The following is a 13,037-nucleotide window of genomic DNA, read 5'->3' as shown; positions in this document are numbered from 1 at the left end:
TACCACAGCACTCGCGAAGCGATACGGTTTAGGCTTTAAGATTGTTAAGATTCACAAGATTTAATTCACAAAGTATGTAAACACCGGTTTACCAATATTTGTCATAAACGCAGTGCGCACAAAAAAAACACGACCGTTCGCTTGAAAGAAAGAGAGGGAAGTTTATACCGAACTATTCTCAGTTGGCCGCTCCTTTAAACCAACTTCGTAGAAAAAATGTAGCATACCTTTTTGGGCCGCAACAACAAGTTTTTATAGCCTTGAAGTCCCATATTATCAACGCGACTCAGCTAGCTCATTTCGATAAAAATCTACCACTAGTCCTAGCGACGGATGCATCATCCTTGGTATTGGTGTAGTCCTTTCGCATATCCAACAAGATGCAAGGAGAGGCCTATTGTTTTCGCATCCAAAACGCTTGACAAGCATTAGGTTCAACAAAAAATTGCTTTGACTACACACAGATGCCAATCGTGTAGTAATTGAATCTGTTACACGAAGGACATTGGGGCATTGTTCGAATGAAGCAGCTAGCTAGACAACATGTTTGGTGGCCTACAATCGACGCAGACATTAATAGCCTTACTCAGTCATGCAGCATCTGCAAAAGCAACAATCCTGCTACTCCAAAAGAATACCAAAGTTGGCCTGCAGCAACAACAACGTGGGAGCCAATCCATAACGATTTTGCCGCCCAATATCGATTCCGTGTGGCTAATCTGTGAAAACACGATCGCAGCACTACCATCGATATTCGCCATCGAAGGATAGCCAAAAACCATGGTCAGCGACAACGATTCAACTCTTACGGCTGACACCCTTGAGGAATTCTGCAACCGTCCTGAAATTGAACTCATATCCACAGCCCCGTTTCATACAGCATCCAATAAATTAGCAGAGCGGATCTGTCAGACGTTCAAATTCTCAGTCAAGAAAAACCTCAACGACGGTATACCAGTCCGAGCAGCAGTTACTAAATACCTTGCTTCATACAGGTTCACTCCAAATTATCCATGAGTCCATGAGTTAATCCATGATCGTCCAGTCCGTACAGTACTAAGTCAACTTTTCGAGCAGCCTGTCGAAGCCAAGCCATCGGTTACCAAGTACATCCCAAATCAAATGCTCGTACGCTCGCAAGGGGAGAAAAATGGATTGAAGGCTCTATTGACCGTCCAATTGGAAAAATGCTTTTCATGGTTCGCTCCACAAATGGTTATATCAAGCGCCATTTCAACCAGCTAAGACCGAAGTTCCCAGCAAGCATCTCCATCGAAAAACGTCCAGAGTTCTTTTGGATTCCGGATTTTCCGCCCTCTTCAAATCAACCACTACAACAAGAAGAAGATGAACCGGTAACTCCGTCAACAGTTCAGAAACGTCATTCTGCACCTGAGCCACACAAGAGCTCACCATCATCGAACCAACAACCAAGGCAAAAACAACCAGCACGACTTTCATCCGGCATCCCAGTGTGCCAAAGTAGTCGTGTTGACCAAGAAGTAGATCGTTTTAATCCCAAGTATTTCCGAAAACCTAAAAATCCTATTCGTTCTTAAGTAAAGGAAGATTTGTGTTATATATTGTCAATCCCACATCTATTTTGTATTCCTCCATTCTATACACCTATACACCTATGTAGTACTTTAAGAATCTGGCAAGTCTGTAAGCTTCGCATACAATAAAGCAGTCTGAAATAGAATTCAACGATATCACAACAATGTAGCACTTTGGCTGCGCTGTTGGCAGCGCAGCTACGAGACTTAGAATTCCCTTTTGGGAGCTTGGAGCGGCAACAACGGCTGCTCCAAATTAAAAGATCGAAAAAATTAAGAAGTAATAAATATTCAACAAAACCCATTCTTTTACCACTAGACGGGATCTGGATCACAAAGGCTAACATTACAAAGGACATCCAAGGACTAGGACCTAGAAATACACCAAAAAATTTACATGCCGAAAACTACAAAAACTACTTTCCAAAAAAAAAGAAGACGACGCCAAATTTAGAATTGGTACATGCAAAAAAAATTTTAGGAAATATTTCTGTACCTACGGAAGCCGCAGTGAGTAGAGTCTTATGTGTGCAAAGAAAAGTGGAGTGTTAAAAAGACTGAAAGCAAAGAAGGCTGAATAATTGAAGCTACTAAATAGCGGAAGTAAATTAAGCTGGGACCACTCGGTAAAAATTCATGCCGAAGTTGAGCACATAAAAAAACTTCTCGAACAAAGAAAAAGTCAAACCACAGCCACACACACATCCACCTATTCTGCACTTAAAAATATGGCAAAGAATAATCCAAAATTACCTCTACCGCCGAAAAAGGAAATACCGAAGTTAAAGAATAAGTTCCCAGACGACTGCGAGGGACCACTCTGATCGCCCTATTGCGAGTTCACCTGCGGAACCAAGGCCGGAAAGAAGACCGACTGCGCTTCCTAGAACGCTCACCGTTATACTAGCCATGCACCTGTGAAGCCAGCACCGGTGCCACATCAAAATACAACAACCTGCAGCCAGCACCAACCCCGCCTGACGACCAAGGAACGACTGACGACATGCAGTGCGTTGCATATATTTTTTTTTAAATTGCACTGCGATAGTACTTTATATAGTACAAACAATAATTGTACAATTGAGCACCATTAATGTTGCCCAATTAGCGTGTGGCCTGAAAACCATACAAAAACTAGACAGGATTCTTTATGTTAAAAAAAAAATAAATAATAGAAAAAAGCGAGAGAATTTTATTAAAAATATGGCCAAACAAGGCAATTTTTATCCAATGAAATTTTTCAAAGAAAGACTTCCAAAAAAATTTTAAAATAAATGAGCCAAAATAGATGGCAAATTAATAACAAATTAAATTACACAATTAACGTAAGAAAAAACATATTAGCATATGAGAAAACAACCAAAATGGGTTCAGTAGATGTAAATCAAGTGGACTCCAAGTGGACTGCAAATGTAATAAATAAAGTCGAGTCCAACAAAATTAATGTTGAACTAAAGAACATCTTATTATTAATAATTGTATTCATTATGAGCGCATATATCTTGTATAAGGCATATATATTTCATAACAAATGTATATCAAAGAGAGCCTTGCAATTCTATCTGATTTAGACGATGAAGATCGTGTCAGCGACATGGAGGTTGACGTTATGAAGAAAAAAGATGACAAGAAGACCAAGCAATCTGCGGTAAAAACGGCGAAAATCATCAAACCGCCCCCAATTTTTATCCCGGACGTATCCAGCATCAAGGGCCTTTCCAAAGACAGTTCCCACCTCTTAGGCGGGGATGTTGAAGTGACCTACAAGGCAAGCACTAACAACACAATTCGCGTCATGACTCCAGACAAGGATACTTACTCAACTCTGAAAAAGTTCCTGAGCGAAAATAACCATCGATACTGTAACGTGCAACCTTATGTTGCCCAGTATTGAACACAGATCTGACTTCGCGCTATAGTATCCGGCTTTTGCTCGTCGGCTTTGGGGGTGGAGGTCTTGCTAATTCAGATCTGGTCCCTGGCTATTATTATTAATCAAGAAATTGAGCGTGCTTGCGACGACATACGCAATTTAAGCGTAGATAGAAGAGAGAAACCGGGAAAAGGTAAATTAATTCCAGAAGAAAGATAGATCACACTGCGAGAAGGAAAGAAAAAAATGAAAATTCGGAAAACGAGACGCTGATGTCATTACGTCTGTGGCCCACCCTACCTAAGATCACTGGCTCCAAGTTTAATTCGCGTGATCCCTTTAGGTACCCTTACGACCGCATCATCATTGGCAGAGTTCTAACGGAAAAATTACTCCATGGCTGCGTTTAAATTCATTTTCTTTTAATAATCTAAATTAAATTCTAAGTCTAAGGTGGAATAAAGAACAGAATAATTTCATGAAATTAGGCAGTATAAACAATTTAGTATAAGATAATCTTAATCCTAATAAGGCTTAACATTTATAAAAATATATAGAAAATTTCCTAGTAGACAACATAGGTATAAGCTTTACTTAAATTTCTAATCGTTCTTACTGACAAAAATATCTTATGTGGTTCTCATTTTTTTTCAGTGTTTTCATTGTTCAATTTAATTTTTTTTCTTTGCTGGTATAAATTTAGAAATTAGGAATCATGTAAAATTTAGAAATGTTTTTTTTTCAAATAAAAGAAATTTTAATTTTTTCACTTTAATTTGCTTTTAGCTGGGGTTGTTTTGTTTTTCAATTTTGTTTGTATATTTTTCTTTTTTTTATCATTAGAATGTGAATGCCGAGTATGAATTAACCAACGAACAAGATTTGTTTTATAGTGACTCACTTTGTGTACTCTCCACGACGAAGATCGATCTCCCGAGGGGTACCTGCAATAGAAGTCAACCAGCTATTTTCTTAAACTAATACAAATTTCCAGAGACGTAAGATTCCTAAGATTTACATAATTGTATTTTTTTTTTTTTTCTTTGTATATTTTTTATGTTTTTATAATTTCTTTTCTACCTACACCTACATATATTTCCTGTTCTGAACAATATTTGTTTAAATTTGATTTTCATTTACTATTTAAATTAATTTTATTTCCAATTTTTTTTTTGTTTCAGTGCAAACATCGCATATTATAGGTTAAATGTTGATAAAACTTCGACACTGGGCGAATTTATAGTTTTTTTTTTTTTTTTTTCCTTTTAATAATTTACACCAATCGAAAAAGAAAGATTATTCCCAGTGTCGTGGCTGTTCACTATTGTTTTGTTTAGGCCGATGGCCTGGTATATGAAAATTTTGGTGGATTACATATTTGCTCTGCACTAAGGAGCTATTTTATAGTCCTTACGTTGAAAGATACTGAATTTGTCCGAAGGTTATATCTCTTTTCGTTTTCATCATGCATCTCTGCATCCGTTTTTTAGCTTCCGTATGAACAATTTCGAAAGACCCCGGACGATTGAAAAGTACAGAACGATCGTCGAACAGGTTCAGCTTCCTTAGCAGAAAATATGTGGCACCCGATGTGATCATATGTTGTCCATAGACCATATAGTACGGAGACGTTCCGATGCTAGAATGCACAGAGGAACGCAAGGCACAACTAATTCTAATCAAGTTCTCATCCCAGTCCTTTTGGTCAGGACGTACATAAGCCCTGATCCCTGAAATAACGGAGCGATTAACGCGTTCCGAAGCGTTAGCTTGAGGGGCATGCACAGCTGTAATACGTGCGTTACTCCGTACTGCTGCATTAGCTTTTTAAAACCTTCAGCATGAAATTGGGAGCCGTTATCTGAAACAATGGTCTCTGGCACCCCAAAGGTCATAAAAAGTTCACTCTCAAGATAGTTTACTATTACCGCGGTGTTTATCTTTTTCACCGGCTTCAGGAATACATATTTCGAGAAGTGATCGAGCACTATAAAAATGCCAACATTTCCGCTTCTAGAACGCGGATAGGGTCCGAGGAAGTCAATGAAAAGTCGCTGGAAAAACCTTTGGGCTTCCGGAGCTTTCCTAACGGCGGACGTAGGGAACAATTCGGTGATTGGTGGACTTGCACACTTCGCAAGCGTTCACATAAGCTCTTACGTCTTTTACTAAACCGGGCCAATAGTAGTATCGCCTAAGCCTCTCAATAGTCTTGTGTATCCCGCCGTGTGAGCATAAAGGACTGTCATGAGCACGAACCAAGACTTATCGGATCATTTCTTTGGGGATCCACAGTTTCCAAGCATACTCATCATGAAGAGTTTCTCCCGTCAGATGTTCTGCCTTTCTATACAAATACCCACTATCGACCTTCAAATCAGGGAAATTTGTCTGGTTAGCGCTGACATTGTCGACTAATGCCTTATATCCGACGGACTTAAAATGAATAGAGTTTAAATCGACAAGTAGTCCATCTTGCAGATCTATAGCCGCGAGCTCGTCTTCGTTGACTCGTGAGAGTGAATCTGGAACCACGTTTAACGAACCCTTGCGGTGATCGATACGAAACTTGTATGGTTGTAAAGCGATCGCCCACCGACCCACTCGAGAATTCAAGTCGTGATTGGCCATAAGCCACTTAAGAGAAGCGTGATCTGTAATAATTTGGAAACTGTGACCTTCAACGTACGCTCGGAAATGTTTAAGAGCAACAATCGCTGCCAAACACTCTTGCTCCGTGACGGTATAGTTCCGTTGAGCCTTGTTCAGCTTTTTCGACACGAACGCAATCGGGCGCTCGTCTCCTTCTTCAGAAACCTGAACCAAAACAGCTCCTACCCCGCTTTTGCTGGCATCGCAATGTATTGAGAAGGGCTTAGAGAAATCTGGGTTGCACAGAACAGGCGCTTCCGTTAAACATTCTTTAAATCTTGAAAAGCCTTTATTGCTTCAGGGGTCAAACTAAATTTACGCTTTGTCGTCATCAGGTCTGTTAAAGGTGCTGACAGAGCTGCAAAATTCGGAACAAACTTTCTGTACCAACCACAGAGTCCCATAAAGCTTCGTAGTTCACGAAGGGTTTTCGGAATCGGGAAATCTGTGATGGCCGCCACTTTCTCTGGATCGGTGCGTATTCCGCCATCACCAATGATGTGGCCCAAGTATTTTACCCGTTTCATACAAAAATGGCTCTTACTAACGTTGATAGTCAAGCCTGCTCTTTTGATGTGTACCGCCAACTCTCTGAGTACCTTCAAATGGGTCTCGAAACTTGACGAAACCACCAATAAGTCGTCTAAATAAACGAACACTTCATTTCGGTAATGCTGTGGTACCACTTTGTCCATAAGTCTCGACATAGTACTCGTGGCATTGCACAGACCGAAGGGCATCACATTAAATTGATAAAGCGGCCTACCGGGAACAGTGAAGGCCGTTTTATCGCGAGAATTGACTTCTAACGGTACCTGCCAATAAGCATCCTTCAAATCTAAACTAGTAATAAACTCTGCCTTGGGAAGTCGACTCAAAATCCCGTTTATCTGCGGCAAGGGGTAAGCATCCTTTTCTGTGTAGCTATTTACCTTCCGGCAGTCAAGGCAAATTCGCACTTTACCTGGCTTGGTTACCATAACTATTGGCGAAGACCAAGCACTTTGCGACTCCTCTATGACGCCTAATTGGAGCATTCTGTCTATTTCGGAATACATAGCCCTCTCCACAGCTGGCGAAACCGGAAAATGACGTTGTTTTTGGGTTTCGCGCTACCCACGTCAATAAAATGCGCGATTAGATTAGTCTTCCCAAGCCCTTCCTTCGTAAAAGATGGGAAAACAATTGATGACTTCCGATAGTTTCCTTTTCTGGTCTTCGGATAAACTATGGGTATCGACACTGCTGCTATCACTGGCTTTGTCTTCAGCCAACTCTACTTCCCTATCGCTAGACTTTTAGGAAGTAGATCGTAATGCTTCCAGAAATCTATCCCGAGGTATAGGTCGTATTTCAGAGAAGGTACAATATAAATATCGGCACGTTTCCTCTCATTACTTCTGCTGCTAAGCTACCACCTACGCAACTGATGGACGCCCCGAATCAAGTAACCCATACACAGTGCGATCCAACAATCGAACTGGAATAAATGGTCGAGGATCTCGAGCTGCATAAGGATTGGCACAAATGTATTCTAGGCCGAGTTCGCAACGCTTCACGGTTTGCCAGAAGGTTTTCATGCGCCTTGAACTACGCGATTTGCCCTTTTGAAAGCTAGGTAAATAATTGATTTTAGGGATAGATGGGGATTTTCTTAATTTATTAACTTTATGATGAAGAAGAGAACTATTATTACTAACCAGTAAATCTAAAGAAATGGTATTATCTATTTTAAGCAACTTTTTCCCTACTCCCTCGATGTCCCTTGATGTCGTAAGGCACTCGAGGGCGTTGGTCTGAACGGCGGCCTCGACGTGCCGGCTTTGGAGTTTTTTGAGCACTTAACACAACTTGGCTTATATGTGTTAGGAGCACCACAGCCATAACAGAAAAACTTCCTTTCGGCCAAAACAGTCCTGGTATCGGTGGCCTTCTTCTCTACAATTCCAACACACCAAGGAAAATACCTCTATCACTACCTCTGTCTCTTGCGCGCCTCGCTCCACCGAATCTTGGACTATTTCCGAGATCTCTCTCCTGAATGGGCTGGCTTTGGTATACCCGTGTATTTTCTTGACTTCATCCAAGAAAACCTCGCGTCTTCTGCAAGTTTCTCTCAGCTCTTGAACTGTTCCGATCTCAACATTAAGAATTTCGTGCCTAATCTCAGTGCGTAAATTATTCTTTAGGACACGTACAAGCGTGTGAGCAGACCAAGGAACTTCCAATTTGTGCAACAATCCCGATAGCGTTGGAGAAGAACGATCGAAAAACTCATTGGTCTTCGGCTTCCTATTCCGAATCAGCTCTTCAACATCTACATCGTCCCTTTCTTCCCTAAATTGGGTACGTAAGGCGGAACACAACGACCTCCATTGTACTCTACTCACGGACTTGTGGTAGCGCCAATAAAATTCATAGGGTTTGCCTTCGAACAGAACACTGGCATTTCTGCACAGTATTGAGAAGTTTCCCTCTAATGTCTGGTGTGTGAGTGCTTCAACTCTATAAATAAAGTTGTCTATTGACACTCCGGCGCCAGAGTACTTCAACTTCCACCCATTCAAGATCTGAACAACCTTATCCGGCCGGTTATACAAGTCAGATCCAACGCTCCTGTGAGAGCTGGGTGATCTTGATCTTGGACATGGCCGGCTCCAGCACGCCCGACTTCTTGTTGTCGCGAACCACACCCTCGATCAGATCCAGGCCGGTCCACTTGAGCTCGGCGTGCTCTGGTTTGGTCTGGCTGGAGTTGTGATAGGAAAGCAACTTAGCCACCAGATCTGTGGCATCCTTGGCCGCATTCACGGACAGAGTCTTGGGAATGACGAGCAGCGATTTGGCGAACTCGGTAATGGCCAACTGTTCGCGAGAGGCCAGTGATGTGGCAAAGTTTTCCAGGTAAATGGAGAGGGCAGCTTCTACACAGCCGCCGCCGGCCACAACCTTTTTGCTCTCCAGAACGCGCTTCACAACACACAGGGCATCGTGTACAGAACGCTCCATTTCATCACAGTAGAAGTCATTGGGACCACTCAGGATAATGGAGGAAGCGGCACTGCATTAAAATAAACAAATTATAAACTGTTCTTGAATATTTTCCTTTAAACCACATACCGAGCTTTGGTGCCCTTAATGAGAATAAGCTCATCATCGCAGATGCGCTCCTGAGCCACTTCGGCGGCCTCTCCCACCATCGAGGCATCGAAGCTCTCTTCACCGTCCATGTTAGTAAGCGAGGTAAGGAAAGCGGCTCCCGTGGCCTTGGCAATGATCTTCAGATCACTCTTCTTTACACGGCGCACTGCCATGGTACCCGCCTCCACAAAGTACTTCATGCAGAGATCATCGACACCACCGCTCACCAGCACCACATTGACTCCTGTACCCAGGATCATGTTGATGCGCTCCTTGGTGATATCCAACTCGCGAGCGCGAATGGCCTCAAGCTTGTCAGGATCATTGATGAGCACCTGGATGCCCATCTTCATCTTGGTCTTCTGCAGCGAGAAGTCCAGGCAGGCAATCTTCGCGTTGACAATCTTCTTCGGCATTTGCTGCGAGGCGATGGTGCAGTTGAGAGCGTAACCCGGAATCAAGACAGATTCGCGAGCCGACTTTCCATGCGCCTTCAACACGTTAATGGCTTTTATCGAGTAGGCAGTCTGACCTCTGGGATCCGTGATCTTCACAGACTGGGCGGCATCGACAACCATGGCGGAGAAGAACTCGCAATCGGCACCGATAATCTTTGAGCTCATCGAGGTCTTGGCAAATTTGATCAGGGAGTCGCGACCGAGCTCGTCAACAGGGGCGGTCAAGTGCTCTGAGATGTATTTGCAGGCTTCTTTACAGGCAATACGGTATCCCGAAATGATCGAGGTTGGGTGGATCTTCTGCTTGACCAGTTCGTCGGCGTTTTTCAGCAGCTCAGCGGCCAGAATGACCACGGAAGTGGTGCGATCGCCAACCTCTTCGTCCTGCAGCTGAGCCAGCTCAACCAGAACTCTGAAAGAAACAAAATTAGTTTTTTTTTGCAAAAAGAATGTCACATGAATCTCTTACTTGGCAGCCGGGTGCTCCACCTCCAGTAGGCGCAGAATGGTGGCGCCATCGTTCGTCACTGTAACATCGCCAATATCGTCCACCAGCATTTTGTCCAGACCTACCGGTCCCAGGGAACTCTTTACGATGTTGGATATGGACAAGGCAGCCATAACTACAGGAAGAGGGGAAAATATCCTTTAGTCATAACCTCACTTTGTCATGTTTTGATGAAATTGAGGTTTTCTTCAGTTTGAAGGTCAGGAATATCTTAAGGAAAAACTACAATCCCGTCGAAAAAGCCCATGTCTCTTTTGTTCCCGAACATTCTTCCCGGCGTGTGACCATTAGATCAGCAAGAAACGTGCTCCGCCGGTCGACGCTGTGCAGCTGTTGCCAAATGCATCAGTTTCTTACCGTTCTGAGTGCGCACAGAGGCGCCCGATTGACGGGTGCCGGCAATGGACAAAGGAGTGGCCAGGGTCGACATTTTCTTCTGTGTTTTGGCGACTTTTAATAAAAAACGAGATAAATCAAATACTGGAAACCGCACGAGAACCGCCTGACTCACTTTTCGATTGATTTCAGAGTGACCATGACGCACTTTTGTCAATTCGCTTCATGTAAAATAATCGTGTAAAAAGTTCAAGAAATTTTTACATATTCAAATTGTATTTCATTTATTATTTCCTTCTCCAAAAATATTAATAATATATTCAAAATTTAAAATTCAAATAATACATTTGAAAAAAAAAATAATACCTAAAATTCAATCTTAGGCAGGTTTATAATAGTTTTTTGATAACTTTATGGTTTTAATGATTTGATAAAAAGTTTCCGCTTGCTTAGCCCTCTTTGAAAATAGTAAATTTTATGATATTTTTTAAAAATAAGCTATTGCTCCTGGAGCCCGAAAATTGTTTAAAACGTTACCTCCAGATTTAAGCGAAAAACTTTCTTAAGCAAACTTTAATGCCGAAAATTCCTTGAGAGTTTATCGAAACATAAGGATAATAAAGAATAAAGATTAAATCAACTAATCTGCGAAACTAAAAAATGTTTCAATCTAGTAGTCCATTTCATCCAACTGATTTTGGGTAGTTTAGAGAGCCTCATAAAATATTCAGTCTGTTGTGAGATTTCATAGAGTCAACACGACAGTTTTACACTTTTTGAGGTCACAACGAAAAAGTATACCCAATTTTATTTTATTAACGATCTAAATTTTTTGAAGTAAGTTTTGAAACGGCATAAAAATAATTTGTGAAATGTGAATATTTTTTTTTTTACCTAGATAAGCAATGGCTTCTCGGTGTGGACCTCCCCCAAAAAACCAATGGGTTCCTTTTGATCTGGCTGAGTACTTGCGGGCGCCGAAGGATCAAGAAAATACACCCCAACTATAAGGCGACAGAGGTAGCATCCCTAGGCGGCAAAATATGGCGTCAGATGTCCGATGAGAAAAAGTCTTTGTGGAAGAAGAAGGCGGCTAAGGCGAGGAGCGAATACAACCGTCGTCTTAAAGAATACAGAAATAATATAGCATATGTGAATAACAACGGCACTGATGAAAGCGTGTAACTGATCAAGCAATGCCGAACTTTTCCAAGAAAAGGACTTGCGTATCGGAGCCGGCGATTGCTAATCCATCTGCGGTTATCATTAAGTGTGACTTTTGCAACAAGGATGGAACCACTCCCACCGAAAGTCATTCAAATTGTTCATGTAATTTTTAAACATTACTCATGTTTAATTGTTAATTAATTTCAAAATCTAACGTAACAAATCGGCAAATGCCCAAAGATATACCAAGAGACACATATGCTCAATAAGTAGCTGTAATCTCCATTACAAACAAATTTAGCGTAATTTTAATTGTTGGCAATAATAAATGATAATTGTTCACAATGTGCTTATGCCGACATTTTAGAACAATGTTTTTTTTTCTTAAATGTGTTTAGTTATCTGGCAACGCTGAGTTAACCGTGTTTCCCAACAAGTGCGAAAAGAAAGAAAGCTTTGCTATTTGGCTTTTACTTTTAAGCCCTCAGTCCCTTTTCCTGCCCTCAGACCTCAGTCCCTGTGTTAGCCCTTTGGCACATAGTGCAATGTTTTTTCTCAGCCTGGTTTTTTGTTCTGTGCAATTAAAGTTGCCAGCTCCTGTTTCTCCGTCCTTTCTCTGCCCGTAGAACCTTTGTGGGCCCGAGACAAATTGTCTTCGTGAGCACATGGACTTGCAATGAAAAAAATTATCAATTTTAAATTCATAGATAAATTTTCATATGTAAAAAAAAACTAGAACGTACCAAAATGGCCTACTATTTTATAATTATTTATTTAGCTCTGAATTTTGAGAATTATATTCTTAACATATTTTTCTTGTAGGTAATTAGTTTTTTTTTAAATGTTTTTGTATTGGTATAGGTGTCAGCTACAGCTGATAATTGCAGTGAAAACAGTGGCAGTAGCAGGACCGGCAACAGGAACGCCAACTGCCTCCTGCAATAAAAGTCACAATGGCGACAGCTCACGACACATTGCTTCACCTCATCCCCCTCATCAGGTCCTTTCTCCAAAGTTTGCCGCGGTGTGTGTATGAGTGTGATTGACGGCCGGCGGGCTTTCTCATGTGTGTCTGCCGTGGCTGTAGTTATTGTAGAATTCAATTTGCTGTAACTGTATTGCTGGCTTGGCTCGTGGTCGCTTCTGTTGCCTTTGGTTACAGCTCATTAGCAACAGCGGCAGCAGCAGGACACATCCAGTGGCGCAGCCAAGGCAAACATTGAGAAAGGCTTTTGGTTAACATAAATTCAACAGCCGCGATGTCACTAGTACAGTAAAAACAATTGGATTTTAATAAAAACAAGAGTCCACAAACTATTTGAAAATGTGATAAAAATGTCATTTTT

General features: G+C 41.6%; 1 protein-coding gene and 1 long non-coding RNA gene across 3 annotated transcripts; one reads left to right on the top strand and one right to left on the bottom strand.

The window, feature by feature from the left end:
- Positions 1–8,426: 8,426 nt before the first annotated feature.
- LOC108127472 (T-complex protein 1 subunit alpha) lies at positions 8,427–10,841 on the bottom strand. 2 transcript variants are annotated; one of them, XM_070282867.1, is made up of 5 exons: positions 10,700–10,841; positions 10,546–10,638; positions 10,150–10,303; positions 9,202–10,092; positions 8,427–9,142 (listed from the first exon to the last, which is right to left on the bottom strand). In XM_070282867.1, exons 2-5 carry the CDS (start codon positions 10,616–10,618, stop codon positions 8,683–8,685), a joined length of 1,578 nt encoding a protein of 525 aa, XP_070138968.1. In that variant the 5' UTR covers positions 10,619–10,638; positions 10,700–10,841; the 3' UTR covers positions 8,427–8,682. The 2 variants fall into 2 exon arrangements, with proteins under 2 accessions (XP_070138968.1, XP_017100050.3); XM_017244561.3 differs by having other exon boundaries at positions 8,432–9,142; positions 10,546–10,803.
- Positions 10,842–10,932: 91 nt separating this feature from the next.
- On the top strand, positions 10,933–12,063 carry LOC122322045 (uncharacterized). Its single transcript, XR_006246405.2, has 2 exons — positions 10,933–11,361; positions 11,423–12,063. It is a non-coding gene; the product is annotated as an uncharacterized lncRNA (long non-coding RNA).
- The last annotated feature ends 974 nt before the right edge of the window (positions 12,064–13,037 follow it).

This window comes from Drosophila bipectinata, unplaced genomic scaffold (assembly GCF_030179905.1).
Source record: "Drosophila bipectinata strain 14024-0381.07 unplaced genomic scaffold, DbipHiC1v2 scaffold_71, whole genome shotgun sequence".
Lineage (NCBI taxonomy): Eukaryota > Metazoa > Arthropoda > Insecta > Diptera > Drosophilidae > Drosophila > Drosophila bipectinata.
This window is presented reverse-complemented; position numbering and strand designations above follow the sequence as displayed.